The sequence below is a fragment of the Oncorhynchus masou genome, chromosome 31 (genome assembly GCF_036934945.1).
Source record: "Oncorhynchus masou masou isolate Uvic2021 chromosome 31, UVic_Omas_1.1, whole genome shotgun sequence".
Lineage (NCBI taxonomy): Eukaryota > Metazoa > Chordata > Actinopteri > Salmoniformes > Salmonidae > Oncorhynchus > Oncorhynchus masou.
In genome coordinates this window covers 54,350,305-54,377,572 of record NC_088242.1, presented here as the reverse complement: position 1 = coordinate 54,377,572, position 27,268 = coordinate 54,350,305, and the positions used below count along the sequence as shown (strand labels likewise).

Here is a 27,268-nt window from a genome sequence, read left to right as displayed (position 1 = left end):
TAAGGTGATGTGTGTGTGTGTGTGTGACGCAGGGCCTACGCGGTATATGTGACGTGCCGCAGATCTACTGTATGTCATGTGGCGGCGTGAGTGTGACATGCTGTACACCGAGCATACAAATCAACACCTACTCGTTCCGTGACACAGACTGACCAGCTTAAAGCTCTATGATCCCTTTATTGATGCCACTTGTTAAAAAGGACTTTTTAAGCCACGTGACGATTGATACATGCGTGTGTGTGCCATTCAGAGGGTGAATGGGCAAGACAAAAGGTTTAAGCGCGGTGTGTGGTAGTAGGTGCCAGGCGCACTTACTTTGTGTCAACAACTGCAACGCTGCAGGGTTTTTCACACAGTTTCCTGTTGTGTATCAAGAATGGTCCACCACCCCAAAGGACATCCAGCCAACTTGACACAACTGTAGGAAGCATTGGAGTCAACATGGGTCAGGATCCCTGTGGAACGCTTTCGACACCTTGTAGAGTCCGCGCCTCGACGAATTAAGACTGTTCTGAGGGCAAAGGGGGGGGGGGGTGCAACTCAATATTAGGAAGGTGTTCCCAATGTTTGCTATACTCCGTGTTTTTTTTGCAAAAGATATACCAGATGTGGGTAGTAGATATGTGTGCTTGATATCTGTGTAGTTTGGTGTAGGTGTGATCTGACCGTGTGTGTATGTTGTTACGCAATTGTGTGAGTGTGTGCAGATAACGTGTGTGTGATTTTGAATTTCCATGTTTGAGATCATTTGTACAGTTTGTGTTTGGGATAGCGGTGTGTTGTTCGGTCTGTGTGTCTGACAATACAGTGCGTGTGTGTGTGTGTTGTTTTTTTTTTCTTTTTCTAACCGACATCTCCCCTGACTGGCTTGTGGTCTCTGTCTCTCAGCTGCAGCTGGAGAAACTGCAACTGCAGAGTCTGGAGCAGGAGCACCGTAAACTAACCGCCCAGCTGAAGGACGAGCGGGAGAAGAACAAGCACATCGTGATGATGCTGGTGCGGGAGTGCAAGCAGCTGGCCACACGCGTGGTGGAGGAGTCGCAGCGCTTCGACGAGATCTCCGCCCGGCTGGATGACGAGGGCCGCTCGGCCGGGCGGCTGCAGGAGGAGCTGACGTCAGAGAGGCAACGCGGACAGCAGCTGGAGGCCAAGATGGAGAAGCAACTGTCAGAGTTGGACACGGAGCGTGAGCAGCTGCGTGCCAGGCTGGGCCGAGAGGAGACTGAGAGCCTGAGCCTGCGCCGGCTGGTAGAGCAGCTCAGGACTGAACGGGACGGTCAAGATGTTGAAGACGGTAAGGATGATAGAAGGGTCTCGGCCCAACTGGGTGCTGCTGCCGTGGATCCCACCGCTGCCACCAACACGCCACCGCCCAAACCTACGGTCTCTGTTGCCGTGGCCACGGACCCCGTCATATCCCGGACGGCCTCCTGCCAAACAGATCTGTCCCCTCCAGAGGCCGAGGGGCAGAAGAAGCCAAGCCCCCTCACCATCCCTGTCAAACCCACTCCCACCAACTACGCGGGCCTCAGCCTGCCCAAGACGCCCAGCGCAGGCCGGGGGCTGGTCCATAGTAGCGCAGGGGGACTTCCTCAAACGGGGGAGAACGGAGCAGAGGGCCAGACGCCCCACGGGGGACTTCACTCCCCAGCCCCCACTCCAGCGCTGCCCACGGGGGTGAGCCCTCGCGTCCAGGCTGCCCGCTACAAGTTCCAGGAGCAGGACCAAAACGGCACAGCCTCCCACAGCAGCCCGCCGTCCCGCGACCTCTCCCCCACCAACCGCGACAATTTTGCCGCCAAGCAGCAGGCACGCCACACCGTCACGCAGGTCCTCTCACGTTTCACCAGCCCCCCAGCAGGGGGCCCCAGCGCCCTCCGTCCCGGCCTGCCCCACTCCACCTCGGAGGGGGGCCCCTTCCCCGGCCGACTGGGCCACCCTATTGGCCTCAAGTCCCCCACCGTGGCCAGGATCGACCGGGGCAACCCGCCCCCCATCCCGCCCAAAAAGCCGGGCCTCTCCCAGACCCCATCCCCTCCTCACCCACCCATCAAAGTGGTGGGGGACGGCAGCCGCTCCCCCGGGGTGGGGTTAAAACCCGCCACGCCCCAGCTGCCGCCCAAACCCGCCCTGGACCTGGTCCCAGCCCTGACAGCGTCTCAGGTGGGTGCCTGCCCCCCCGCGAGGGGGCCGCACCAGGCCGCATGTGCAGAGTGCCCCCCACCAGCGCTGCCATCACTGTCAGTAGCCCCTCCATAAACCCCTCCTCCTCCGCTAGCGCTCCATCCCGTAGCCCCCGTGCCCCAGGCAGCCCCCTGGCAACAGCATCAGGTAAAGGGGCACCACGCTCCCCCTACCGCTCTCCCCCTACTGCCTCTACCTCTCCGCTCCAACTATCTTTCCAATGCTAGGTTAGCCTAGCTTAGCTTAGTGTTCAGGATATAGGGAACCTGCTTTAACCACAGGAGTCCAGAGGAGAACACAACAGAGCAGGGTCAGTCAAGTTCAGCTCTCGTCCATCCCTGGCCCTAAACCATTGCTTGAGACCTGATCTCTCTGTACGCATACTTAATTCTCTTCCCCCTCCTTCAGAAGCCTGTCGTCTCCCTGCTTCTCCATAGACCTATTCTGACACGTTATCCCCTAGCTAGCAGCTGTAAACAGACCAGTGGCAGGCTAATATCATGTGCCTGGATAAAGGGTCAGATGCTAGGCTAGCTTGCTCCGGCTGTAGGAACTAGGAGCGTTACTCCACTGTTTCTTGAGGTTTTGAGGTTAGTTTTCCCTGTTCAAATAGGGTGTGTAGGGTTCCTATGAGTAACCCTCCTCTCTGAAGCTGATGCCAGTGGCTGCTCTCTCCCCTCATCCCCTTCATCGTCCACTAGCATGATACCTGTGACCCTTGACCCTTCTTCCTCTTCATCACTACCCCCTCCCTGCACACTTCCTGTCTGCACATTTCCTGTTTTCCCTTCACTAACCCCTCCCACTGACCATTCCATTTCCCTTCCTGTGTCAACTCCTGCACTCTGTTTTGATGTACCTATTATGTATGTTGACAGTCCTATGAATGTTGCTGCTGTTGTGCTTAAACTACTACTTCTTGTTTATACTGCAACGTGTGTTTATTGTCGCAATTGGTTGAAAAAAGGTTTTCCACAACCATTTTCCAAGCAATCAAGTGGAGAAGTTGCGTGATGCAAGTCCTGTTTTTTTTTTTTTTTGTCTTTTTAGTTTTTAATGTCAATGTGAGAGAAGTGTTTCGCACTACACTGACCGAAACGAACTAGTAATGGTGCTCGTTAGTTCTTAGTACAGATTTTGCCGTTTTCTTTTGACATTTGCAGTATTCTATGCCCCACATTACTTCACGAAGTGATACATTTGCTTTTTAGGTGAATGGTCCTGTTGTCAGAATCCAGTCCCAAAGTTGTTTTGTTTACCCAAGTCAAGTTTGTCTCAATGTTTCAATATGCCGAGGAAATTGTATCATTTCCAAAACGCACTTCTATTAAGACTAGATCACTATACAACGTCTGACTCCACAGCGGTGAGACAGACTTTATTTTCGACTCAGAAGACCAAACTAACCAGCCGATGTAATATCACCAGTAGTGGTGTGGTCTCTGTTACCCGTTGACATGGAAACGGTGACTACTGATTTACTTACCCCCCCCCCCCCTCCCCTCCTCCCTCTCCTTTTCTGTCAATCAGACAGGGGTGTTCCCGGAAAGGTCTTCAGCTCGCTTTGCTCCACCCACTTTTTTGAACCTGTTTGTCCTGAGGAGTGTCCAATAACCCACAGTGTCCCTTTTTTGTAGCGTTGTAGCTAACAACGGCCTTTACCTTCCCTCCCACCCCGTCTACAGAGCAGAGTTTTTAGCATTTTTACAGCACAGTAGATTAGAGCTGAATAATATTAGGCCTATGCTGTTGAGTTGCAAATTAAAAGTAGGCTATTGGCTTTTCTTTCTTTCTTGTCCTTTACTGAATCGTGTTATGGTTTCTTCTTGACATTTTTCTTTGCTCACACACATCCTGCTGAGTAACAGTGTCGTCGACATACTCAACGGTTTGTGCATGGATGGGGTCGGTGTGTTGATTGACCATTAAATACACGCGTGAATGGGGATTGTTGTGGTTGGTTGCGCGGCTGGATGGATGGATGATGGTTGAGATGACAAAAAATGCCCTCATCCTACACCTGGGTTCCATGACTTATTCTATGTCGTTGCTTACGAGGGCATATGTAGCAAAGGGAACAAACTCTTTAAATTCACTCCGTTATCAATAGACTCATGCTTTCTCGTTTGGGCTGTAACTACACTAGTCATTGTGTCGGAACTCCCAGGTGTCGTCCCTCCCCCTCTTCTCCCAGCCCCTCTCTATCAGCTTCCCTGCCATGTTAAACCTTGTGTCCCCTTTAACTCCCATTTAGGCTGGTGTCCCTCCATAGTCCCCTCGCTAACCTGCGGTGGGCCCGTTGCCCTGGACGACGGGCGCCCCCTGCTCCTCCAAGCTGCTTCCCAGGGAAATGTCACTTTATTGTCAATGCTGCTTAACCAAGATCCAACGGATAATATTAGTCACCTTGAAGACCACCCAACCTCTGCCTTGTTTTCTGCTGCTCAGACCGGACACACAGGTACAGTCATCACATTTTGTTGGTCACAAGCGCCGAGTACCACAGGTGTAGACTTTACCGTGAAATGCTTACTTACGAGCCCGTTCCCAACAATGGAGAGTTAAAAATGTAAGACAAGTATTTGCTAAATTTAAAAAAAAAAAAAAAGTTACACTATTAAAATGACAATAACGAGGCTATATACAAGGAGTACCAGTGGCGAGCCGATGTGCAGGGTTACGAGGTAGAGGTAATTACGGTATGTACATGTAAGTGGATGCAACTAGGCAATCAGGATAGGTAATAAAACACAAAGCTGCAGCATATGTGAAAGTGGGTCTGTGTGTGTGACGTCAATATGCATGTTTGTGTGTGTGTCATTGTAGTATGTGTGAGTGTATGGGTAGTCTAGTGAGTGCATAGAGTCAGTGCAAAACATATATGATACACACCTGAAGATGTCCAACTCCGTTGATTCATTTTAGTCAATACAGTTATTATAATTGATATGAAGCACAGAATTACTGCAGATAGACAACATGGGAATTGTGGCCTCGAGGGACAGCGATCTCTGCTCACTCATGTGTGTCAGAAAAAGCTCCTGCTGTTCCACTCTTAGGCGGTAGACACACACACACACACACACACACACACACACACACACACACACACACACACACACACACACACTACCTATTGCAGCCAAGATTTGAAGCCTTTCTTTCATGTTTGATAGTGTTCTGTCATTCAATGGTTGTTGATCCGTAAACCCTGTTTCATTTAAAGGAAAGAACTGAGGAAATGAATGGCTATTTCTCTCTTCCACTCTCTCTCAGACTGTGTTAAGCTGCTGCTGACTTCAGGGGCGTCTGCGATTGTTTCTGATGAAAACGGATTTACGCCTTTACACTTTGCCGCCGCGTTCGGACACCACAGGTTGGTGCACAACGCACACAACCCCTATTCTTTACATCAACCTGTCTCTAAAAACAGTCACTGCTACATACTGCAACCCCTCAATATCTGGTTCCATATAGAGCCACTGCCAGTAACTGTCGGCTCAGTATCTGGCATGCGTACAAACTGACAGATATTGTGTCTCCATATGTATCACACACAGCAAACTGTCAAATCCTGCGCTAAGCGTGTGACATGTCATTGTGTTACTGTAGATGTTAAATATAGTATCCTCTCAAATATAGTGTTGTCCGCGTTTGGATGGACTTGGCGGCTCAGAGTAAAAGTTGCCTTTACCGCACAGATCTAGGATCAGCTTACCTGCCCCGAATCCATGAAGGGAAATGTACGTTTTAACTTCATATTCATCATCTCTAGTACCACCCCAACATCAACATATGTGACAAATGGTGCGTTTCCATGTTTTGTTGTTAAAAAAAAAAAAAAAGATAGAGGAAGATGTCATCATCAACCAATTAGTAGACAAAACCCTACACATATTTGGTAATAATTACACGATGCACACCGATGTCATTCGAAACACTTATCTTCCTTACTGCGAAACATAACGGGCAATTTTCACATATGTTGGGATGCTGCTGGTGGTGAATATGAAGTTGAACAATTTTGAAATGTGCCTTTAACCTCGACGGGATCGGTGTCCCCCCCTGCGGGATGGTTGCGCTAATGTGAATCCCAGGACATAGACATACCTATGGGCAGAAAGCTTATGTTCTTGTTAATCTAACTGCACTGTCCAATTTACAGTAGCCATTACTGTGAATGAATACCACGCTATTGTTTGAGGAGAGCGCACAATTAGGAACTTGATAATGTATTAATAAACCAATTAGGCACATTTGGGCAGTCTTGACACATTTTGAACAGATATGCAATGGTTCATTGCTGCCATCTAGTGGCCAAAATCAAGATTTTGCCTGGGCTGTAATAATACATTATGGCCTTTCGCTTGCATTTCAAAGATGGTGGTAAAAAATATATAAAATAACGTTTTTTTCTTTGTATTATCTTTTACTAGATCTAATGTTATATTCTCCTACATTCATTTCACATTTCCACAAACCTCTAAGTGTTTCCTTTCAGATGGTATCCAGAATATGCATTTCTTTTGCTTCAGGTCCTAAGCTACAGGCAGTTAGTTGGATTTTATGAAAATTGGGAAAAAAGGGTCCGATCCTTTTAACAGGTTTAAATTAGGGGTTTCCCACCCCTGGTCCAGGGGCAGTTGTAATCTTCTCTGGCGCCCCCCTGTGGACACCTGCAGAGTGACGTGAGACAGGAGCAGCTGGGGATGTCCTGTCCTTTATGTGAGCCATGCTGTGCTGGGCACACATCCAGCCCTGCCCTATACCATCCTCTGTTGAGTGTAGAGGCATCCTGAGTAAAGTAGCCCTTAGCCCTGACCTAGGAATGAACAGTGGTGGCTGGTTGGAGGCAGTATAGGAGGACGAGATAATTTTGAATGGCTGGAATGGAATAATTGGAACGATATCAAACATATGGAAGCCACGTTTGACTCCGTTCCATTTATTCCATTTCATCCATTACAATGAGCCCGTCCTCCTATAACTCCTCCTACCAGTCCCCACTGGAAAGCATGTTACCAGTGCTGCAGTAAACGTTTTGAGACAGTGAAACACCACTCTGTGTGAGTGACTGTCAGCATGCCGATCGGCTACCCCCACTATTAATACTACTTTTGTTGCCAATTACAACACTGCACATTCACCAGCTGGCCAGGGCTAATACAAACACGCACACACGTTCGTGAACACACACTGACCTATGTCTGCAATACAGGAAAAGGGTGACCGTTTAAGAGCGTAGAAATGTTACCATAACTTTTAAGTTTGGCAAGAGTTTCACTACCTCTACGGGGCTGTTTCCCGGACAGAGTTGAATATAAATCAGGATGAAGATAATTGTACTTAAATGAATCCGTATATAAAAAAAAAAAAATATGTTCTAGACTAGGGAGTCCCAGACTAAAATAAGGAGGATGCTTCAAAAACCACGAAACCGCCCCTGTGTGTGTAACCTGACCTCTTCTCGTGTGTACATCCAGGTGTGTGGAGGCCCTGGTGTCTGGTGGGGCTGATGTGGATCATGGGGCTGTGGGTGGACAGACTCCTCTGTTCGTGGCCAGCGGAGCTGGCAGGCTGGACTGTACCAGAGCCCTGCTCAACGCCGGCGCAGACCGTTCACGATCCACCACCGTAAGTCCCCAACTGGCGCCAGATGTCCTCAACCGTGCCTCGTTGTCCTCCCCTGTCCTACATTTCTCCTATTTTCAGATGGTCCTTCACTGACCCTTATTGTCACACTCAGGACTGAGATCGTTTGACTTTTTATTCCCCCCCCCAGTCAATGAAGATAACAGAAAGCTAATTGGGTTTTAATCTCTGCTAGACGAGTCGTGCAGTCAGTCCTTAGAACACATACGCTTCAAAACAGCAAGGGAATTAATTCACTTTTCACATTTGCATCACAACACGGCATAGGAGCAGAAAGCAAGAGATCAGAGCCTTTTAGTCATTTTATTTAAGAACAAATTCTTATTTACAATGACGTCCTAGGAACAGTGGGTTAACTGCCTTGTTCAGGGGCGGAAGACAGATTTGAACCTTGTCAGCTCGGGGATTCGATCCAGCAACCTTTCGTTGGCCCGACGCTCTACCTGCCGATCAGTGTTTCACTTATAGATTTCCTGTATCTCTAAAGCAGGGATATTTTTTTAAAATTCTTAAATTTTATCTTTATTTAACCAGGCAAGTCAGTTAAGAACAAATTCTTATTTTCATTGGAAACTGAACAACAGATTTGTACCTTGTCAGCTCGGGGGTTTGAACTTGCAACCTTCCGGTTACTAGTCCAACGCTCTATCCACTAGGCTACCCTGCCGCCCCAAATATCTCATATGACCAATTTACTCACGGTATTGTTGTTGCCAATTATTCATGAATGTGTTTTGCTTAGTTGTGTATTTAGACAGCTATGTCTAAATGTCTTGGTGACGCCCCTCTGCGAATAGCCACCATGTTGTCCCTGGGGCAACGGCGTACAAATGGCTATTTTGGTCAACATCACATTTTGCAGAAGTCATATCAACCAATCTATCACAAAGTATTTCCAATGTTGTGTGCATTTTTAAATTGGAACAGCTTGGAGTGTATGCAGGTGGCTTATGTCTTTGTGTGTGTGATCCACAGGACAGCTGCACGGCTCTCCACGCAGCGGTTAGCTCGGGACATGTGGACACTCTGCGGCTTCTCCTCTGCCACCCTCCCCCTGACCACACACACCATGACCCTGACCACAACCATAGCTCTGACCGTAGCCCTAGTCCTGCCACGGTCCCGATCCTATCCAGCACCTTACTGAACCAGGCAAACTGTGAGGGCTGGACCGCTGCACACATCGCTGCTGCCAGGGGCTTCAAGGTACTGGGACATGACTTGTGTACTGAAAAAGCCCACAGCAATGTAGTATGCACTGTATGTATGCACATAGACACATTGACCATATTTTTCAATTTTGTTAATTGGAGACAAACAAAAATGCACATGCATAACACACATTGTAGCTGTGCAGAATTCCTCCAATTTAAACCGTATATGGCCTATTTGTGTTTTTTAAATTATATTGTTAGAATAATAATGTTTGAAAATATCTCATTTACAAATACATTTGCATGAAATGACCCTCTATCAAACCAGCATCTTTCAAAGGCACCGCCCCCTCACAGAGCTCTGACGTCATGTATATCACAATCTGCCTCCTAAGCTCCTGTATTTTTCACCATGGATTTCATGATTGTTTTTGTAGTCCTCTTGCATATTCAACATTAGTTGGGAGACTATGTTTATAATCTAAACACGGTTCTCTAGAATTGACAAATGCACAAATCATTTACATTTTGTCCAAGATCAAAAGCCCTATTTATGAGATTGGGACGTTGCTTTTCGGGAGCGATTTCCATTGTAGTGAGTTACTTTGTGAACATTTGAATAAAATCTGAACTTTCTTAAACTGTACCAAAAAAAAGGAACACCCACCTGTGCAAAGAACGCTTCCTCCTCGGTCTTGTGGTATAAATATTGTCTTTATGCGTTTAACCCCCGTCCAAGGGTCGGTGTTGTAAACTTATGTCGATCAAAATCCACATTTGACATTTTGAAGGGGACCGACATGTTTGAGCAGTCATAATAGACGTTGGCGAGATTGTAAAATCAGTTGGGGAAATTATCTTTGTACGAGCAAGAATTGGAATATGCATTGGTTCCCTTTTGAAATGTGAATCAATCCAGCAACAATTGTGCCAAGTTAATTTACACCGCACAAAAACCAGGGATTTAACTACTGGGAAAGAAAGGAATCCTGCGGTGGGCGGGGTATGCATGTAGCTTCACACAGACACGTACTGTGCCTTCTGAAAGTATTCAGAATGCTTTTTCCACCCCCCCCCCTCCCCTCAATCTACATAATGACAAAGCAAAAAGTTTTTTTTTTAGAAATGTTTGCTAATTTATATATATTTTTACATAAGTATTCAGACTCAGTACTTTGTTGAAGCAGTTTTAGCAGCGATTACAGCATAGAGTCTTCTTGGGTATGACGCTACAAGCTTGGCACACTTGTCTTGTGCCTTTTTGCTGAGGAGTGGCTTCCGTCTAGCCACTCTCCCATAAAGGCCTGATTGGCAGAGTGCTGCAGAGATGGTTGTCCTTCGGGAAGGGTCTCCCATCTCCACAGAGGAACTCTGGAGCTCTGTCGGGTTCTTGGTCACCTCCCTGACCAAGGCCCTTCTCCACTCATTGCTCAGTTTGGCCATGCGGCCAGCTCTAGGAAGAGTCTTGGTGTTTCCAATTCAAGACCTTATGGCTTGTTTTTTTGCTCTGACATGCACTGTCAACTGTGGGACCTTATATAGACAGGTGTGTGTCTTTCCAAATCATGTCCAATCAATTGACTTGACCACAGGTGGACTCCAATCAAGTTGTAGAAACATCAAGGATGATCAATGGAAACAGGATGCACCTGAGCTCAATTTAGAGTCTCATGGCAAAGGGTCTGAATACTTATGTAAATAGGATATTTCTGATTTATTTGACTTTGTCATCATGGGGCATTGTGTGTAGACTGCTGATTTTTATTTAATCCGTTTTAGAATAAGGTTGTAACGTAACAAAATGTGGAAACATTCGAAAGACTCTAAATTGAGCTCAGCAGTCTGAATACTTTCCCAAGTGTGTGTGTGTGTGTGTGTGTGTACAGTTGAAGTCGGAAGTTTACATACGCTTAGGTCATTCAAATTCGTTTTTCAACCACTCCACAAATTTCTTGTTAAGAAACTATAGTTTTGGCAAGATGGTTAGGACATCTACTTTGTGTATGACACAAGTAATTGTTCCAACAATTGTTTACAGACAGATTATTTTACTTATAACTCACTGTATCACTATTCCAGTGGGTCAGAAGTTTACATACACTAAGTTGACTGTGCCTTTAAACAGAATGGACAATTCCAGAAAATTATGTCATGGCTTTAGAAGCTTCTGATAGGCTAATTGACTCATCCTTGGCTAATTGGTAGGCTAATAGGTTAATTGGTTCATCCTTGGGAGCAATTTCCAAACACCTGAAGGTACCACGTTCATCTGTACAAACAATAGTACGCAAGTATAAACACCATGGGACCACGCAGCCGTCATACCGCTCAGGAAGAAGATGTGTTCTGTATCCTAGAGATGAACGTACTTTGGTGCGAAAAGTGCAAATCAATCCCAGAACAACAGCAAAGGACCTTGTGAAGATGCTGGAGGAAACAGGTACAAAAGTATCTATATCCAGAGTAAAATGAGTCCTATATCAACATAACCTGAAAGGCCACTCAGCAAGGAAGAAGCCACCTCTCCAAAACCACTGTAAAAAAGCCAGACTACGGTTTGCAACTGCACATGGGAACAAAGATCATACTTTTTGGAGAAATGTCCACTGGTCTGATGAAACCAAAATAGAACTGTTTGGCCATAATGACCATAGTTATGTTTGGAGGAAAAAGGGGGAGGCTTGCAAGCCGAAGAACACCATTCCAACCTTGAAGCACGGGGGTGGCAGCATCATGTTGAGGGGGTGCTTTGCTATAGGAGGAACTGGTGCAATTCACAAAATAGATGACATCATGAGGGAGGAAAATGATGTGGATATATTGAAGTAACATCTCACGACATCAGTCAGGAAGTTAAAGATTGGTCGCAAATGGGTCTTCCAAATGGACAATGACCCCAAGCATACTTCCAAAGTCAAGTTATTGGAGTGGCCATCACAAAGCCCTGACCTCAATCCCATAGAAATTTTGTGGGCAGAACTGAAAAGGCGTGTGTGAGCAAGGAGGCCTACAAACCTGACTCAGTTACACCAGCTCTGTCAGGAGGAATGGGCCAAAATTAACCCAACTTGTGGAAGGCTACCTGAAACATTTGAACCAAGTTAAACAATTTAAAGGCAATGCTACCAAATACTAATTGAGTGTATGTAAACTTCTGACCCACTGGGAATGTGATGAAAGAAATCAAAGCTTAAATAAATCATTCTCTCTACTATTATTCTGACATTTCATATTCTTAAAATAATGTGGTGATCCTAACTGACCTAAGACAGGGCATTTTTACTCTGATTAAATGTCAGGAATTGTGAAAAACTGAGTTCAAATGTATTTGGCTAAGGTGTATGTAGACTTCCGACTTCAACTGTGTGTGTAATATATATTATACTGTTTTGTGTGCTGTCAGGACTGCCTGGAGGTGCTGTGTAGCCACAGTGACCAGGACATAGAGAGGAGGGACAAGTGGAATCGCACCATCCATGACGTTGCCACCGACGACTGCAAAGACTTACTAGAGAACCTATGTGAGTACCAGCACCAGGGTGTGTGCACGCTTGTTTTTTTGTTCCAGCCTAGCACCTGATTCAACTGTGGCTCTTCTGTGTTTGAGTGCTCCATCCCCCTTTTCAGTCATGTGGGAATATGTAATTGGCTTCCATTACATGGGATCAAACATTGCAATAATACTGCACCGAATAAAAATAGAAACGCAACATTCGCCCCCTAATCTATGGATTTTACTTGACTGAGAATACAGATATGCATCTGTTGGTCACAGATACCTTAAATAAAAGGTAGGGGCTTTGATCAGAAAACCAGTCCATATCTGTTGTGACCACCTTTTGCCTCATGCAGTGTGGCACATCTCCTTCTCTTAGAGTTGATCAGGTTGTTGTTTGTGGCCTGTGGAATTTTGTCCCACTCCTTTTCAATGGCTGTGCGAAGTTGCTGGATGTTGGCGGAAACTGTAACACACTGTCGTACACGTCGATCCAGAGCATCCCAAACATGCTCAATGGGTGACATGTCCGGTGAGTATGCAGGCCATGGAAGAGCTGGGACATTTTCAGGAATTGTCTACCGATCCTTGCGAAATGGGGCCGTGAAATATCATGCTGAAACATGAGGTGATGGCGGAGGATGAGTGGCACGACAATGGCCCTCAGGATGTCGTCCGGGTATCTCTGTGCATTCAAATTGACATTGATGAAACGCAATGCAATTGTCCATAAATTATGCCTTCCCGTGCCATAACCCCACTGTCCACAACGCTGACATTTGCAAACCACTCGCCCACACTACGCCACCTGCCCAGTACAGTTGAAATCAGGATTCATCCGTGAAGAGCACACTTCTTCAGCATTCCAGTGGCCATCGAAGGTGAGCATTTGCTCACTGAAGTCGATTATGACTGCCGAACTGCAGGTGAAGGCCCCGGTGAGGATGACAAGCACTCAGATGAGATTCCCTGAGATGGTTTCTGGCAGTTTTTAAAAATGTTTTTTTAACCCCTTTTTCTCCCCAATTTCGTAGTATCCAATTGTCTCATCACTGCAACTCTTGTACGGACTCGGGAGAGGCAAAGGTAGAAGAGCTGTGCGTCCTCCGAAACACAACCCATCCAAGCCGCACTGCTTCTTGACACTGCCCACTACTGCCAAATTCTCTAAAACTACGTTGGAGGCGGCTTATGGAGAGAAATTAACATTAGATTCACTGGCAACAGCTCTAGTGGACGTTCCTGCAGTCAGCATGCCAAATGCACGCTCCCTCAACTTAGATATCTGTTGCATTGTGTTGTGACACAACTGCACTTTTACAGTGGCCTTTTATTGTCCCCAGTACAAGGTGCACCTGTGTTAATGATCATGCCATTTAATCAGCTTCTTGATATGCCACACCTGTCAGGTGGATGGATTATCTTGGCAAAGGACAAATGCTCCCTAACAGGGATGTGAACAAATTTGTGCGTGTGGAACATTTCTGCGATCCTTGGTTTCAGCTCACGAAACATGGGACCAACACTTTACATGTTGCATTTTTCTATTTCTGTTCAGTGTAAAAACTAATTATCTCTCTCTGCCTTCCCTCTCTCTTTTTTGTTATTTTATGCACCCATCCCTCCCTCCCTCAGACTCCTACAGGGTGTTAGTGTGTGTCCAGTCCAGTGGCTCAGGAGAGCCCATGTGTCCAGTAGAGGTTTTGAAGGATGGGGTGTGTGTGAGCGTGCTGGGGGGTGTGTGTATTCACCGGGCTACGCGCTGGGCCGAGCTGAACTACGCCCTGGGCCAAGCCTTGACCTCTCACCTCCAGCTGCTCTGTGGCGACACCAACACACACACACACCAACACACAAACCAGCCCACCAGAGATGACACACACCAACACACACACCTGGGACTGACCCCCGCTAGCATGGCCTCCATCCTCATAGGTAAGGAGCTGTAATGGTTGTTGTTCAATTGATTTACTAGTTAGCTTATAATAAATACCGATATGACTTTAACACCTTGACATTGCCTTAGCTAGTGGTATGTTTACCGAAGTGTAGCCTAGCCTGCTGTCTCTAAAGGATATCCCAAACAGAGAGCATACACTTGGTGAGCAGGGCCTTGTCTGTTTTTTTTAAGCAAATCTCCCAACCTGCGCCAAGTTTACAGAGGTGTTGCGGCCTATTTTGTGCGACACTGCAACATGTTCCAAACAGCTGCTACCTCTGAACGCCTCCCGACCACCCCTGGGTTCAAGTTTGAATTTCCCTTAGTCAGCATGAGGGAATGGATGGCACCCAACAGGAGACCAACGACTCCCTGCTGAACTGAATAGCTTATCTGAATATGAATCTCTCTTATTCTCAACAATGAATCGCTATTACAGTAGGAGTTCATTCCAGGGGAATCTCTATGGAAAGTATGGTTCTTAGACAAATGGGTTTTCAAATCAAATTGTATTTGTCACATGCGCCGAATACAACTGGTGTAGGCCTTCCTGTGAAATATTTACTTAAACAACGTTTAAACAAAGTTTAAAGAAAAAAAACAAGTGTTAAAGTATTTACTAAATGACCTGAAGTGAACGCTAAAAAGAAAAATGGGAAAAAAATTACACATAAATAAAGAGCAAGAATAAAATGACAGTTACAAGGCTATATCCAGGGGGTACTGGATAGTTGCGGTAATTGAGGTAATATGTACATGAAAGTAGAGTTAAAGTGACTATGCATAGATAACAGAGAGTAGCAGCAGTGTAAACATGGGGGGGGGGTCTGTTCAGGTTAGCTGCTACCAGACCTTTGACTCAATCAGCTCTCATTTGGCCCCCCTTCACAGTGGAAGCCTGAAACAACATACCAAAGACGGTTGACATCTAGTGGAAGCCTTAGGAAGTGCAAAATTACCCATATCCCACTGTGTATTCGATAGGGGCTGAGTTCAAAAACTACAAACCTCAGATTTCCCACTTCCTGTTTGAATTTATTCTCAGGTTTTTGCCTACCATATGAGTTCTGTTATACTCACAGACATCATTCAAACAGTTTTAGAAACTTCAGTGTTTTCTATCCAATACTAATAATAATATGCATATATTAGCATCTGGGACAGAGTAGGAGGCAGTTCACTCTGGGCACGCTATTCATACAAAAGTGAAAATGCTGTCCCCTATCCCAAAAAGGTTTTAAGCAGGAATTAGGAGTTTAGATTTCTGGTCAGATTTGCCAAATGGAGGGCGAGGCAGAGCTTTTGTACCCGTCTCTGTGTGTTGAGTAAAGGTGGTCTATAATTTGTTTCCCCCTCTGGTTGCTCATGTAACATGCTGATAGAAATTAGGTCAAATGGATGTTAGTTTCCCTGCATTAAAGTCCCCGGCCACTAGGGGCGCCGCCTCTGGATGAGCATTTCATTAGCTGCAGGTGAATCCCCGGCCCTTTTTATATCTCTCAATTTCCACATAATTATATCTTAACTATTTTACCTGGACATTTAGGAGTAAATGGCAAATGAATAGCAGGCCGTAAAATAAAACGTAACAAATAATCATTTTATGAGTAACTGTCAGTAGGGTTTAGTTGTGTTTTATTCACATTCACAGCTTAAAAGCTGGATTTCAGTGAGTGTTGGATGAATCGTTTTGGAATGAATTGACTCCTTCATAGATGATTATTGAAATCGTGGCTCGTTCCAGGCACCTGGCGTTGCAGCTGGTTTAGCAAAGGTTACACTCACACAGACACACGCAAGTAGGCACGCCCACTCTCTCGCTCTCTTTTGTTTCTGTATCACACATCCACCACACATTGCAGCTCTGTTGGATGGCACGCATCCCTGGGTCCTGTCCAAAGTTGTGATCGGGCCAAGCCGGAGAGGGCTGGAACATGAGCCTAATTGAGCTTGGCCCGATCACACCACACCACATTCACACAGAGCCTGCCCAGAATGAACACACACACAAACACACTCCAAGGAGGTAATTTCCCGGTCACATTGTTAGGACAAACTCCCTAACGTGTGTCCTGTCTACTATGAATGACTAATCTCGGCACCGAGAACCAAATCAACTGTTACATTTTTAACATGCTAATGTTAAGTCTGTCACAAGAGACTAACGAATGACTGGCTTGGTACATGGTCTGAACCGACTTAGTGAAGTCTGGCCTAGCCAGGGGAAAGATAATCCAGTCTGTCTGGCTGAGCTCAGACGAAGGAAAGGCGAATGGGTCTGTCCTCTGTTCAACACGTCAAGGTGACACCAGTCAGTGGGATTTTTTATGCCGACGCGACCGCTTTTCCCCAAAAAAACCTCAAGGATGAGAGCGCAAGGGAATCCGCGGTCAAGGGAGGGATGAAAGCGAGAAAGAGAACAGTGGCGACTGGGGATGCATTATGGATGAGGTATGGAAAGATAGAGGAGGAAGGAGAGCGGGGGGAGGGGTTGACATATTCAGGGAAATGTCTGATTTCTGTGTGAAGATCAGCGCCCTCAATGGGTTTTTGGGTTCGTCTTTCTTTCCACCTCTGAGGGAGTGTGTGCGTGGGTGGGTGCAGCACCATGTGTGTGCTTACAGAACCTTTAACGTATTATCAACTGTGTAAATGTGACGTTGACGTAAAGCTGTCTAGACGTGGCTACAGTGTGTCGTATTTAGGTTACGTTTGTATGCTGTATTTGTTGTTGGTATGCAAATGTCTGTGTTTTAGTGTAGCATGTATTGTGTGTATCTTCAGTGCAGTGTGTGGTGCTGTTGTTAACATGTCACGTTGTCTTGTTGTAGGTGACACTGTGTGGTTGCCAGGTCAGGAGCTGCCTGTGTCTCCATGGGACCTGGTCAGGAAGCCACTGAGCCAGCACATCACCATCAGACTCAAAGGTACCAATCTGGCAACCCTGATCATCTTGGAATAGAGCTCTCTCCTCTTTTTATTTTTTTCTTCTCTTCTCTTTTCTCCTCTGCCGTGTGTGTGTGTGTGTCTCTATCGAGCCCCTGTCCACCCACTGCCAGTGTATTGACGCATTGCCAGGGAATCTTTAGCTAGCTTTTTCTCTTTCTGCTGTGTTTATATAGATGGGTTGGTTGTTTAGCAACAAAACGGACGCGTGCGCAACTATGGGGCGAAACAGACAGGGTTGGCTTAGACTGTTGACTGTATTTCATCTCCATCAATACATTTGCACAATGTGCACTTGTTGTCTCAAATACATCATTACGGTTGTTGGTTAGCTAGCTAGAAAATGTTTTGTCGTATTAACATTGACATGACATCAGTCAAAACAAGACAATGTGTCAAGAACAAGATACAACTAGCTGACATGAGCCACCTGCGATTCCCCACATGGCAGATTCTAGTCATTATTCCTAGCCATCTGGCAATCCAGCCTTCTGCCCCTTTGAAGTGCGCAAATCGTTTTTTCGTGACGTTGTCAGCTCTATTGGCAGGCTCATTTTCAGTCTGCTTAGAACCGTGTGTTTTGACAGCGCAGAGAAGATTCCTCCAGTTTTGACACTGAAACAGCGTACCTGAAGCTCAGAGCACAGTTAAAACTCCCAGGAGGATATTCAAGTGTGTGTATATGTGTGTCTGTCTTCCTGCATATATCTATGCGTCTGGGTGTGTGTTATGATTGCTCATTTCCATGTGGGTTTTGCGTTTCTCGACAGGTCTGTCAGAGTCGTGTCTGGATGAGCTGGCCCTGGAATCTCTTATCCCCCTTCAGCTGCTGCAGAACTACGTCCGCCTGGTACACACACACACACACACACACACACACACACACACACACACACACACACACACACACACACACACACACAGAAAAAGGAAACGAGAAGAACATTCATATCATTATATAGATTCCCAAAATAGGTCACTGATTTTGGGTATAGTATTGTTATGCATGTTAGTATGCCCTCTACTGGCCACATCTCCTTTAGCATGAGAATGTAGTGACTGAGTTCCCGTGTCCCCCATTTCTGCCTAAGTGTGTCTTAAACTGCTTGGAGCTTAGTGTGTCACTTTGTTATATTCTCTTCCACTCATCCCTGTTCAGGTGGAACAGTACCGTAACATTATCTTCCACGGGCTGGAGGGGAGCTGTCAGGAGTACCTAGCCAATCAGATCTCCCGCTGCATCAAGACCAAGCAGGAAGTGTTGGGTGTGGCCTGTGACATCATCAGGGTGGAGGTAGACAGGAGTCTGACTAAACAACAGCTGTTGGACACCTTCATAACTTGTGGTAAATGCCTATAAATCACACTCCACCCTTATTGGTTTGTTCTGTGTGTTGTTTAACTTCTTGATGCACCCATCCCGTTCATCCAAACATCAAAATACTGCCCCCTACACTCAAGGGGTTAAGCAGTAAGGCCCGATGGGGTGTGGTATATGGCCAATATACCGCAGCGAAGAGCTGTTCTTAGGCCGGACGCAACCAGCTTAATTAGAGCAGTAAAAATAAATGTTTTGTCATACCTGTGGTATACGGTCTGATATACCACGGCTGTCAGCCAATCAGCATTCAAGGCTCGAACCGGACAGTTTAGAATATAGCAATATAGATATACCTGCCTTTTTTTCTGTTCAGGGAGCTTGGATTGTGTGTTTATAGAATCTACAGCGTGTGATTTTTGCCTCTTTTTTTGTTCTCTCTCTCTCCCCCTCACTGTATTTGATCTGTGTATTTTTGGGATTTACAAGGCTCATTTGAAAAATAGACCTTTGTTTTCAACGTCCCTGTCAAAAATAAAGGTTCAATGAAATTTAAAAATCTAATTGTCTGTGGTTTCCCTGCAGGTTTCCTGGTCCCAGTAGTTGGTGTGTCTCTGTGTAGCAGTACTAGTAGGGTGGGGCAGTGTGTGGTGGTGGTGTTGGAGGGACTAGAGAAGGCCCACTCTCTGACTGAGCTGCTGGGAGACCTGTGTGAAGGCCTGGAGAACCGTGGCACAGCCTACCTACTCCATGGTGAGGCCTACTGGATATAGACTGGCTGACTGAATAAATTAACGAGAGTGTATATGTATGTGTGTGTGTGTGTGTGTGTGTGTGTGTATATATATATATATATACATATATATACATACATACATACATACATACATACATACATACATACATACATACATACATACATACATACATACATACGTATACGTGTATATATACATGTATATATATATATGTGTGTGTGTGTGTGTGTGGGGGGGGTAGCGAACCAGCGAGTGTGTGAGTGAGCGGATGAACTGTGAGGGAGTGAAAGAATGAATGGATTAATTAAGTACCGAATAGATGACAGAATGAACAGGTGTCTAACTACACCCCACTCCAAATCATCATCATCCTCCCAACAGGCCAGATGGGCCCGCACCACTTTCAGGAGGGAGGCTTTCTAATTGGCACGCTGTCCAAGTCCCGCCTCAAGGGCTCAGAGCTCCGCCTCCAACAGCACTTCCGCTGGGTAACGCTGCGCTGGGACTCGGAGCCGCTGCACGGCCTTCTGGGAAGGCACCTCCGCAGGAAGCTGCTTCACAAGGTCAGTCACAGAAACACACTGCTCCCTTAGGAACAGACCTAGATTCATTGTATCTGTACCTCGATCCGCTAGGGCACAAAACACAAAACGGACCTTAGATCATTCGTCTTACTCGCGCAAGTGGGGGCCAGCCATCTTGGTTTTCTCGGATAAGATTGGAAATATAGTGACGTTCTGGAAAGCTGCGCTTTCCCTTGACTCTCTCTCTCTCTCTCCAGACGCAGGGTGGTGGCAGTGGTCAGGCTCCCGAGGGCCTGCTGGAGAGGACGGTGTGCTGGGTGAGCTGTGTGTGGCAGCAGCTGAATGCCTGTCTGTCCCGCCTGGGGACCCACGAGGCCCTGCTAGGACCCCAGCTATTTCTCTCCTGCCCCGTGGTGCCAAACAACACACAGGCCATCGTCAAGTATGCACGTGTGTGTGTGTGGGGGGGGAGGTGCAAACTTGTGTTTCAAGCTTCATTTAAGTTCGACTATGTATGACTGTGTGTTTCTGAAGCAAACTAAGGTGATAGGGGAGCAGCAATATTCTGTGTGTTGTTTCTGTATTTCTTTCCCCGTGTGTTCCTCCAGGTGGCTGGCCCGGCTGTGGAACATGGTGGTGGTCCCTCGCGTGGAGGAATCCATCGTCTCCCGGGTGACGGTAAAGCGCTCCTCTGGCCAGCGGGTGTCGCCTAGCAACCTGCGCCTGAGCTCGGGCCAGCAGGCGGTGGTCAAGGCTGCCCTCAGCATCCTGTTAAACAAGGCCGTCCTGCAGGGATGCCCACTGCCACGTCACGGTGGGTACACACTTCACTATTGCCTGACAACTCATCTGAATTTCATTCCGCCGCACTATGGATCGCTACATGCGTTCAGTCGGAAACTGCCATCCCTGAAGTTGTTTGTGTGACTTCAAAATGAGGGCCATTGTACAAAACAAATTCATCAGTGATTGGATTGCTTCCAACAAATCTAACCAATCAGTGCCTCAAAGTTGATCATGTTGGCCCAAGCCATCGGTTTCTGGGACCAATCAGAACTGTCAGAATGTGTTTGCATTCGCGAAATCGCCAGGGAGGGAAGAAGAAGAGGAAACGTCAGTTGGCCCGAGCGACGCAAAAATGCACATTTATAGGGCCGACCTGAACTGCGCTGGCTCGCTCGCTCGCGTATGTTCTTTTCACGTTGTCATTTCCAGCACGGGCCCAGCAACTACGGTGGATGCGTTACCAGGCCAGCTCAACTTGCTTGGATGGGTTTGTCCCTTTTTTTAAATGTGAATCAGGATTGTATGTGTCTTATCTTTGTTTTGGATGGATGATAGGTAGACTGGTTGGCTCCTTGTTTGCCAGGTTGGGCGGGACGTAGATAAAGAGAATAGTGTAATGCTACCTAATGTTAATGTCTTTCCCTCATCAGAGATTGACAGGCACCTGTTGGAGTTCCAAGGCGGCACCTTCCCCCTCGCAGCCATTGGCTCCTGTAAAGGAAGTGGTGGCAGGAAGGGGCGGGACAGCGGCATGTGGAGACGAGCTAATACCAGCCCACGGAAGAAGGGGAGCCCCACCTCCAACTGGACCTGTGGAGGTTCCCTCAGAGAAGGTCAGGATGAAGCGGTATTTCCCCCCCCCCCCTGCGATTCCTGTTAGAATAGCCATAATGGGTGTTCATGTTGTCCTTCTGTTGCCCGCAGGGTCATTGTCCAACACGGATGTCCGCTTTATCACCAACGGCAACGCTCCAAGGTGAGTGACGTTAACCCAAGCCGTTTATTTGACACTTAGGAAGTGTCCATTTATTCATGGTTTGCAGTAAAATGTGTTAATGTGACACCAGCTCTAGTATGTTGTTTAGATCATGTGATACGCTGTGTTCCAGCCTCTAGGAAACGTGATAGAATAGAGTATTTCTGAGAGCATCCAGCAGGGGTCAGTGTGTAGTTTTATCTGAGTGTGTACTGTTGTACTGTACTGATGTTGTACTGTACTGATGTTGTACTGTGTGGGGTTGTACTGTACTGTGTGATGGGATTGTACTGTGTGATTGTACTGTGTGGGGTTGTACTGCACTGTGTGTGGGGATTGCACTGATGTTGTGCTCTGTGTGTGTGTGTGGGATTGTTCTGATGTTGTACTGTCTGGTGGGATTGTACTGATGTTGTACTGTGTGTGTGTGTGTGTGTGTGTGTGATGGCAGTGTTGTAGATGGGGACCCTGTGAGTCTGTCTCTCTGCTCTGACGATGAGACTGATCTGATCAGGGAGCTGCAGACCATGTGCTCCAGCAAGTCAGAGCCAGACATCAGCAAGGTAACTCTCTCACTCATTCACTCACTCACTCACTCACTCACTCACTCACTCACTCACTCACTCAATGAGGTTGACGTTTTCCGCCGGCTGTATTTTTCTGAGTTGCAGATTGCTCGGTCCAAGGGGGACTTCATTGTCTTCTCTGGCTCTCCAAGTGGACAATCGCCCCGCCGGAAGACCGACATTGAAGCAACCGCTCGCCCACAGACGGTGAGTCAAACCGCGCTGAAAGGCCTAGCACCAACACACCTATTCAGTTCAGCTCATCACGTGCAGGGCTAGAACAAAACTGAACTGTCTGGTGGTCCTCCAGTAGCGAGATGAGCAAGTGTTTCCCAACCATCTGCCTGTCTCCCCCTTTACAGACCGGCAGCCGTCACTCTACTCCCAGCGCCGCCCCAGGCAGCCCCGCCCCTAGCAACGAGAGGCGACCAGCGTCGCGGCCCAAATCTCAGCTCCCCGTCCCCAGCAGCAGGGGGCCGCAGCCACGAGCCAACAGCAGCAGTGCCGCACCACGAACACCCACTATGACCGCTAACCGCAACGCGGCCAGAACTGAACCAAGCAGCAGCAAAACAAGGCAGGCCCCAACCAGACATAACAACCACGTCAACGAGAACAGCCAACAACACGAGGACATTTGGATCCTACACCGAGACCTGCATGAAAACAACAACAATACAAAGTAGTAGATGAACTTCCTCCTCTTCCACCTCCCTTCCTTTCCTCCCACCCCTCCGCTGTTGTATCCCTCCATGTTGTAGTTAGGCTTATGACGGCCTTTTAGTATTTGTACTTGTTATCCGTACTTGTTAAACTGTATAGCAATTGTGTACTTGGGGACCATAGTTTTATGATATTATACAGTATTGAAAGAAGTTTTAAAAAATTAAACATTTCGCAGGGAATTATGTCAAAAGAAAAAAGACAGGATTTACCTTTTGCGGTGAGTGTTTCGGATCAAAGAAAAGCAGGCAGGTTGTTTTTGCAATTAGGTATTTTCTAATATTCAAGTGTTTTATGTTTAAATAGTTGCAAGGTTGGTTTAAATACTGTTGAAATTAATCAGGGTTTTACCAAATATTTGTAAATAAGAATTAGTAACTTTAATGGTATATAGATTGGTGTATGTGGTATTATGCTTGTACAGTAAGAACTCAAACAAAAGCTGAAGAAAAAAACATGTACATATGTTTGTAATGATAATAACATGCGAATTCGGTTCATAACTTTTCACTTGTTTCAAAGTGAATGTAATTGCAAACACAGGACATTTTTTTGCTTTTGACAGTAAGCCATAAATAAATACTTTAAACTACCCACAATTCTGCCCACGAGTCATGGTTCGATTAATCCATACATTAGGTGGAGCCTGATACAAATTTCAAAGCAGCATGGTTTGTTCGCTTTATTTTGTTCGACATGTTTTTTTTAATGAAAAGTGTTATTTTGAATGGCCATTGTTGATAAATGTACAGGAGATATTGTCAACCTTTGGTGTTGAACTGTATGATGTAATGTCCTGCCTCCTTTAAGAACAAAACATTAAAACCGCACTGTTAACCCCAACAGTCCTCCACCTCGTGTCTTCTTACACCAGACTACTGGTCTGGGTTGTGTAGGACCTTCGACTGAGAATCTAAAACAAACAACTTATGAACGCTCTACATAGAGGCTTCACAAATCATTTCTAAGGGAAGGCGGTAACGCGTCAAGTCTGCAGGTGTAATTCTCTACAACGCGGGTCAAGTTAGAGGCATTTTTTCAAATTGAAAACCACCTGCATTACGGGGGGGGGGGGAAGGGGGTCTTCAGGACCGGAGTTGAGAAACGCTGTCTTACCAATGACCTCGTCTTTTCTCAATCTTTTACAGGAAATACAATTGATTGAAATCAAACTATTCTAATGGAAAAACAAAACAATGTTATACATTTTTGGACATGTCTCTTTCCGATGAATACGAAAGAGCTTTTTACACAGGATAAAAATTGTCTGTAGTCAGTTACATTTCAAGGTGTCGGTACCATATTTTATCGTTATAAAAACTGTTCTCCAATATCACCTAAGGAGCAATGTGCCAAATAAAAAGTCCAGAAAGGACAGGCAAATATTTCAAGTTCCAGAAGTACAAGCATTAAAAAAATCAAATGAAATGTATGCATAATTTGATTTTTATTTTCCTTGCTATTACCCTGCCAGGCCACCATGAAAAAGTACCTCTGGTTTCTTTAAAGTGCATATAAATAGAAACACTTGTCCATAGCATCGCCCACCATTCATTCCTGTTCTGTGCCTTTATAGCTTTGAATATAAGTTTCCCTGCGGCACAGTTTTCCTTCCAAGTCCGAACAACCATTGGGAGGGAAACAAAACTGACATCAGATCAGTGTCTGGGCAATTTCATCCTACTCTGTATTTACAGGCAGCTTTTGAGTTTAGGGACTGTGCTTTTTACAATCTTGCTTAAAAAAAAGTATGGCCTTTATATATTCAAACAAAACTGGTATTCCAATGTTCTCAAAGTGAAACAAATCTCACTCTGGAAACACCAGGATGGTGCCTTTTGATTGAACCGAGCCCTGTGTGTACCAATAAGGACCGATCACCTCTCACATTCACACTCATCATCATCTATAGACTCGAGGCACTTGGATGAGTCGGCAGCTCATCTTTCCACGATTCCTTGCAACCTATCTCCTTGCCTCCTCAACCATATCGGAGGAGAAGGTTCAAGGTCCCTCCTCAGGCCTACTTTTTCCCATGTGTTTTGACAAGGAGCCGAGGAGAGAGGATGCAAGGCAATGAGGAGAGTTTTCATCGAGAAAGAGCATTCCAGAAGACAAAATGGCGTCCAGTTAATCCGGGGCTCCTTAAAGATGCGTGTTCTGGACCTCGTCCTCAGCCACCTCCTGCAGGGCGGTGATCTTGGGCTGCTGGGATTGAGGGGGTCGCTTGCTGGAGTTGAGGCGGTGCAGGGGGAAGAGTTTGAGGCGCTCAGCAGCACTCATGGCCTGCTTCAGGTGGCTGGTCTCATTCAACAGCTTCTGAATGGAGTCGTACCTCTTCATAGAACTGCCCTCGATCATCTGGAGGGAGAGAAGAGTTGGTTGGTTCCAATAGCTCAGTGGGTTTCACTCAAACCTATACAAACCACAGTAAAACTGACGATTTGGTACAACGAAGGGTTAAAATGACACCAGGTTGTGTAATGCGGATAGAATGACATGTTTGAAGATGCTCCAGTGTCAAGCACCCAGCATCATGCCACTGTGCCTGCATTGTCACGCTGTCTGCTTGTGTGAACACAAACGCAGGTCACTTATACAGGGAGCGTGTACCAACACACACAGCCGACACCATGCCCTGAGTCATGGGACACCGTAAATCAAATATGTTGTTTACGGCGAGGCTAACAAATGGTGATGCACTGATAGAAGAATTGAATCTAAAATGGAGGATATAATGTTTGTTTAAGCTGGTGGTCGGTGCTCTATTCTCACTTCTTACAGGGAAATACCAAGGGCTCTATCCAGTGTTTCCCAACCCTGGTCCTCCAGTACCCCCAACAGAACACATTTTCATTATCAACGTTTTGTACCTACAATATCAAAAGAGCCATTTCAGACTCTGAAGTCAGGGGGACTTCAAGAATTAGGTGTTAGCCAGACTAACTGTCCTCTGCTTTACAAATGGAAATCTGCTTTTGACACCATTTTTCTTTTAAACAAACAGACTGTCACTCCACTACAACAACCTCCACAAACTAACCACACAACAAAAACAGCATACAATGAGACCCTCTGGCTGTTGTACACAAAGACAGCTTCTATTGTTTCAGAGAACTATGGTTGGTCATAATTTCAAACTGAAAATCTTTACCGTTACCATCTCACTCACACTCTGGACCTGCATTGCATTTGCCCGTCTATTTGTTTGTCTGTGATTTTGTTTCCACATTTTGTTATGTTACAGCCTCATTCTATAATGGATTAAATAATAACACAATACACCATGATGACAAACAAAAACTGGTTTTTAGAAATGTAAAAAAAAATAGAAATATCACATTTACATAAGTATTCAGACCCTTTACTCAGTACTTTGTTGAAGCACCTTTGGCAGCGATTACAGCCTTGAGTCTTCTTGGGTATAACGCTACAAGCTTGGCACACCTGTATTTGGGTAGTTTCTCTCATTCTTCTTTGCAGATCCTCTCAAGCTTTGTCAGTTTGGATGGGGTGGTTACTGCACAGCTATTTTTAGGTCTCTCCAAAGATGTTTGATCGGGTTCAAGTCCGGGTTCTGGCTGGACCACTCAAGGACAATCAGAGATTTGTTCTGAAGCCACTCATGTGTTGTCTTGAGGTCCTGAGCCCTCTGCAGCAGGTTTTCATCAAGGATCTCTTTGTACTTCGCTCCGTTCATCTTTCCCTCGATCCTGAATAGTTTCCCAATTCCTGCCACTGAAAAACATCCCCACAGCATAGGGATGGTGCCAGGTTTCCTCCAGATGTGTCTGGCATTCAGACCAAAGAGTTCAATCTTTGTTTCATCAGACCAAGAGAATCTTGTTTCTCATGGTCTGAGTCTTTAGGAGTCTTCTTTTGGCAAACACCAAGCAGGCTGTCATGTGCCTTTTACTGTGGAGTGGTTTCCGTCTGACCACTCTACCAAAAAAGCCTGATAGGTGTAGTGCTGCAGAGATGGTTGTCCTTCTGGAAGGTTCTCCTATCTCCACGGAGGAACTCTGGAGCTCTGTCAGTGTGACCATCGGGTCACTTCCCTGACCAAGGCCCTTCTCCACCGATTGCTTAGATTGTCCAAACTTCTTCCATTTAAGAATGATGGAGGCCGCTGTATTCTTGGGGACCTTCAATGCTGCAGACATTTTTTAGTACCCTTCCCCAGACCTACAGACAATTACCTCGACCTCATGGCTTGGTTTTTGCTCTGACATGCACTGTCAACTGT

At 46.1% G+C, this 27,268-nt stretch overlaps 2 protein-coding genes across 2 annotated transcripts in view; one reads left to right on the top strand and one right to left on the bottom strand.

Moving 5' to 3' along the window:
• LOC135524124 (cortactin-binding protein 2-like) overlaps positions 1 to 23,865 on the top strand; it is a 67,033-nt gene extending 43,168 nt beyond the window's left edge. The window contains 20 exon segments of the mRNA XM_064951333.1: positions 889 to 2,218; positions 2,221 to 2,331; positions 4,439 to 4,645; positions 5,461 to 5,560; positions 7,668 to 7,818; positions 8,812 to 9,042; positions 12,394 to 12,511; positions 14,122 to 14,421; positions 17,257 to 17,352; positions 18,142 to 18,221; positions 18,531 to 18,717; positions 19,275 to 19,442; positions 19,829 to 20,010; positions 20,229 to 20,413; positions 20,580 to 20,785; positions 21,408 to 21,590; positions 21,682 to 21,733; positions 22,185 to 22,296; positions 22,405 to 22,506; positions 22,662 to 23,865. Of these exon segments, the coding sequence (XP_064807405.1) occupies positions 889 to 2,218; positions 2,221 to 2,331; positions 4,439 to 4,645; positions 5,461 to 5,560; positions 7,668 to 7,818; positions 8,812 to 9,042; positions 12,394 to 12,511; positions 14,122 to 14,421; positions 17,257 to 17,352; positions 18,142 to 18,221; positions 18,531 to 18,717; positions 19,275 to 19,442; positions 19,829 to 20,010; positions 20,229 to 20,413; positions 20,580 to 20,785; positions 21,408 to 21,590; positions 21,682 to 21,733; positions 22,185 to 22,296; positions 22,405 to 22,506; positions 22,662 to 22,985 (4,425 nt within the window). The 3' untranslated portion in view covers positions 22,986 to 23,865.
• Positions 23,866 to 24,106: 241 nt separating this feature from the next.
• The window catches only part of LOC135524125 (cystic fibrosis transmembrane conductance regulator-like), a 44,925-nt gene continuing 41,763 nt past the window's right edge, over positions 24,107 to 27,268 (bottom strand). The window contains exon 29 of the mRNA XM_064951334.1: positions 24,107 to 25,383. Within this exon, the coding sequence (XP_064807406.1) occupies positions 25,168 to 25,383 (216 nt within the window). The 3' untranslated portion in view covers positions 24,107 to 25,167. The remainder of the gene's footprint in view (positions 25,384 to 27,268) is intronic.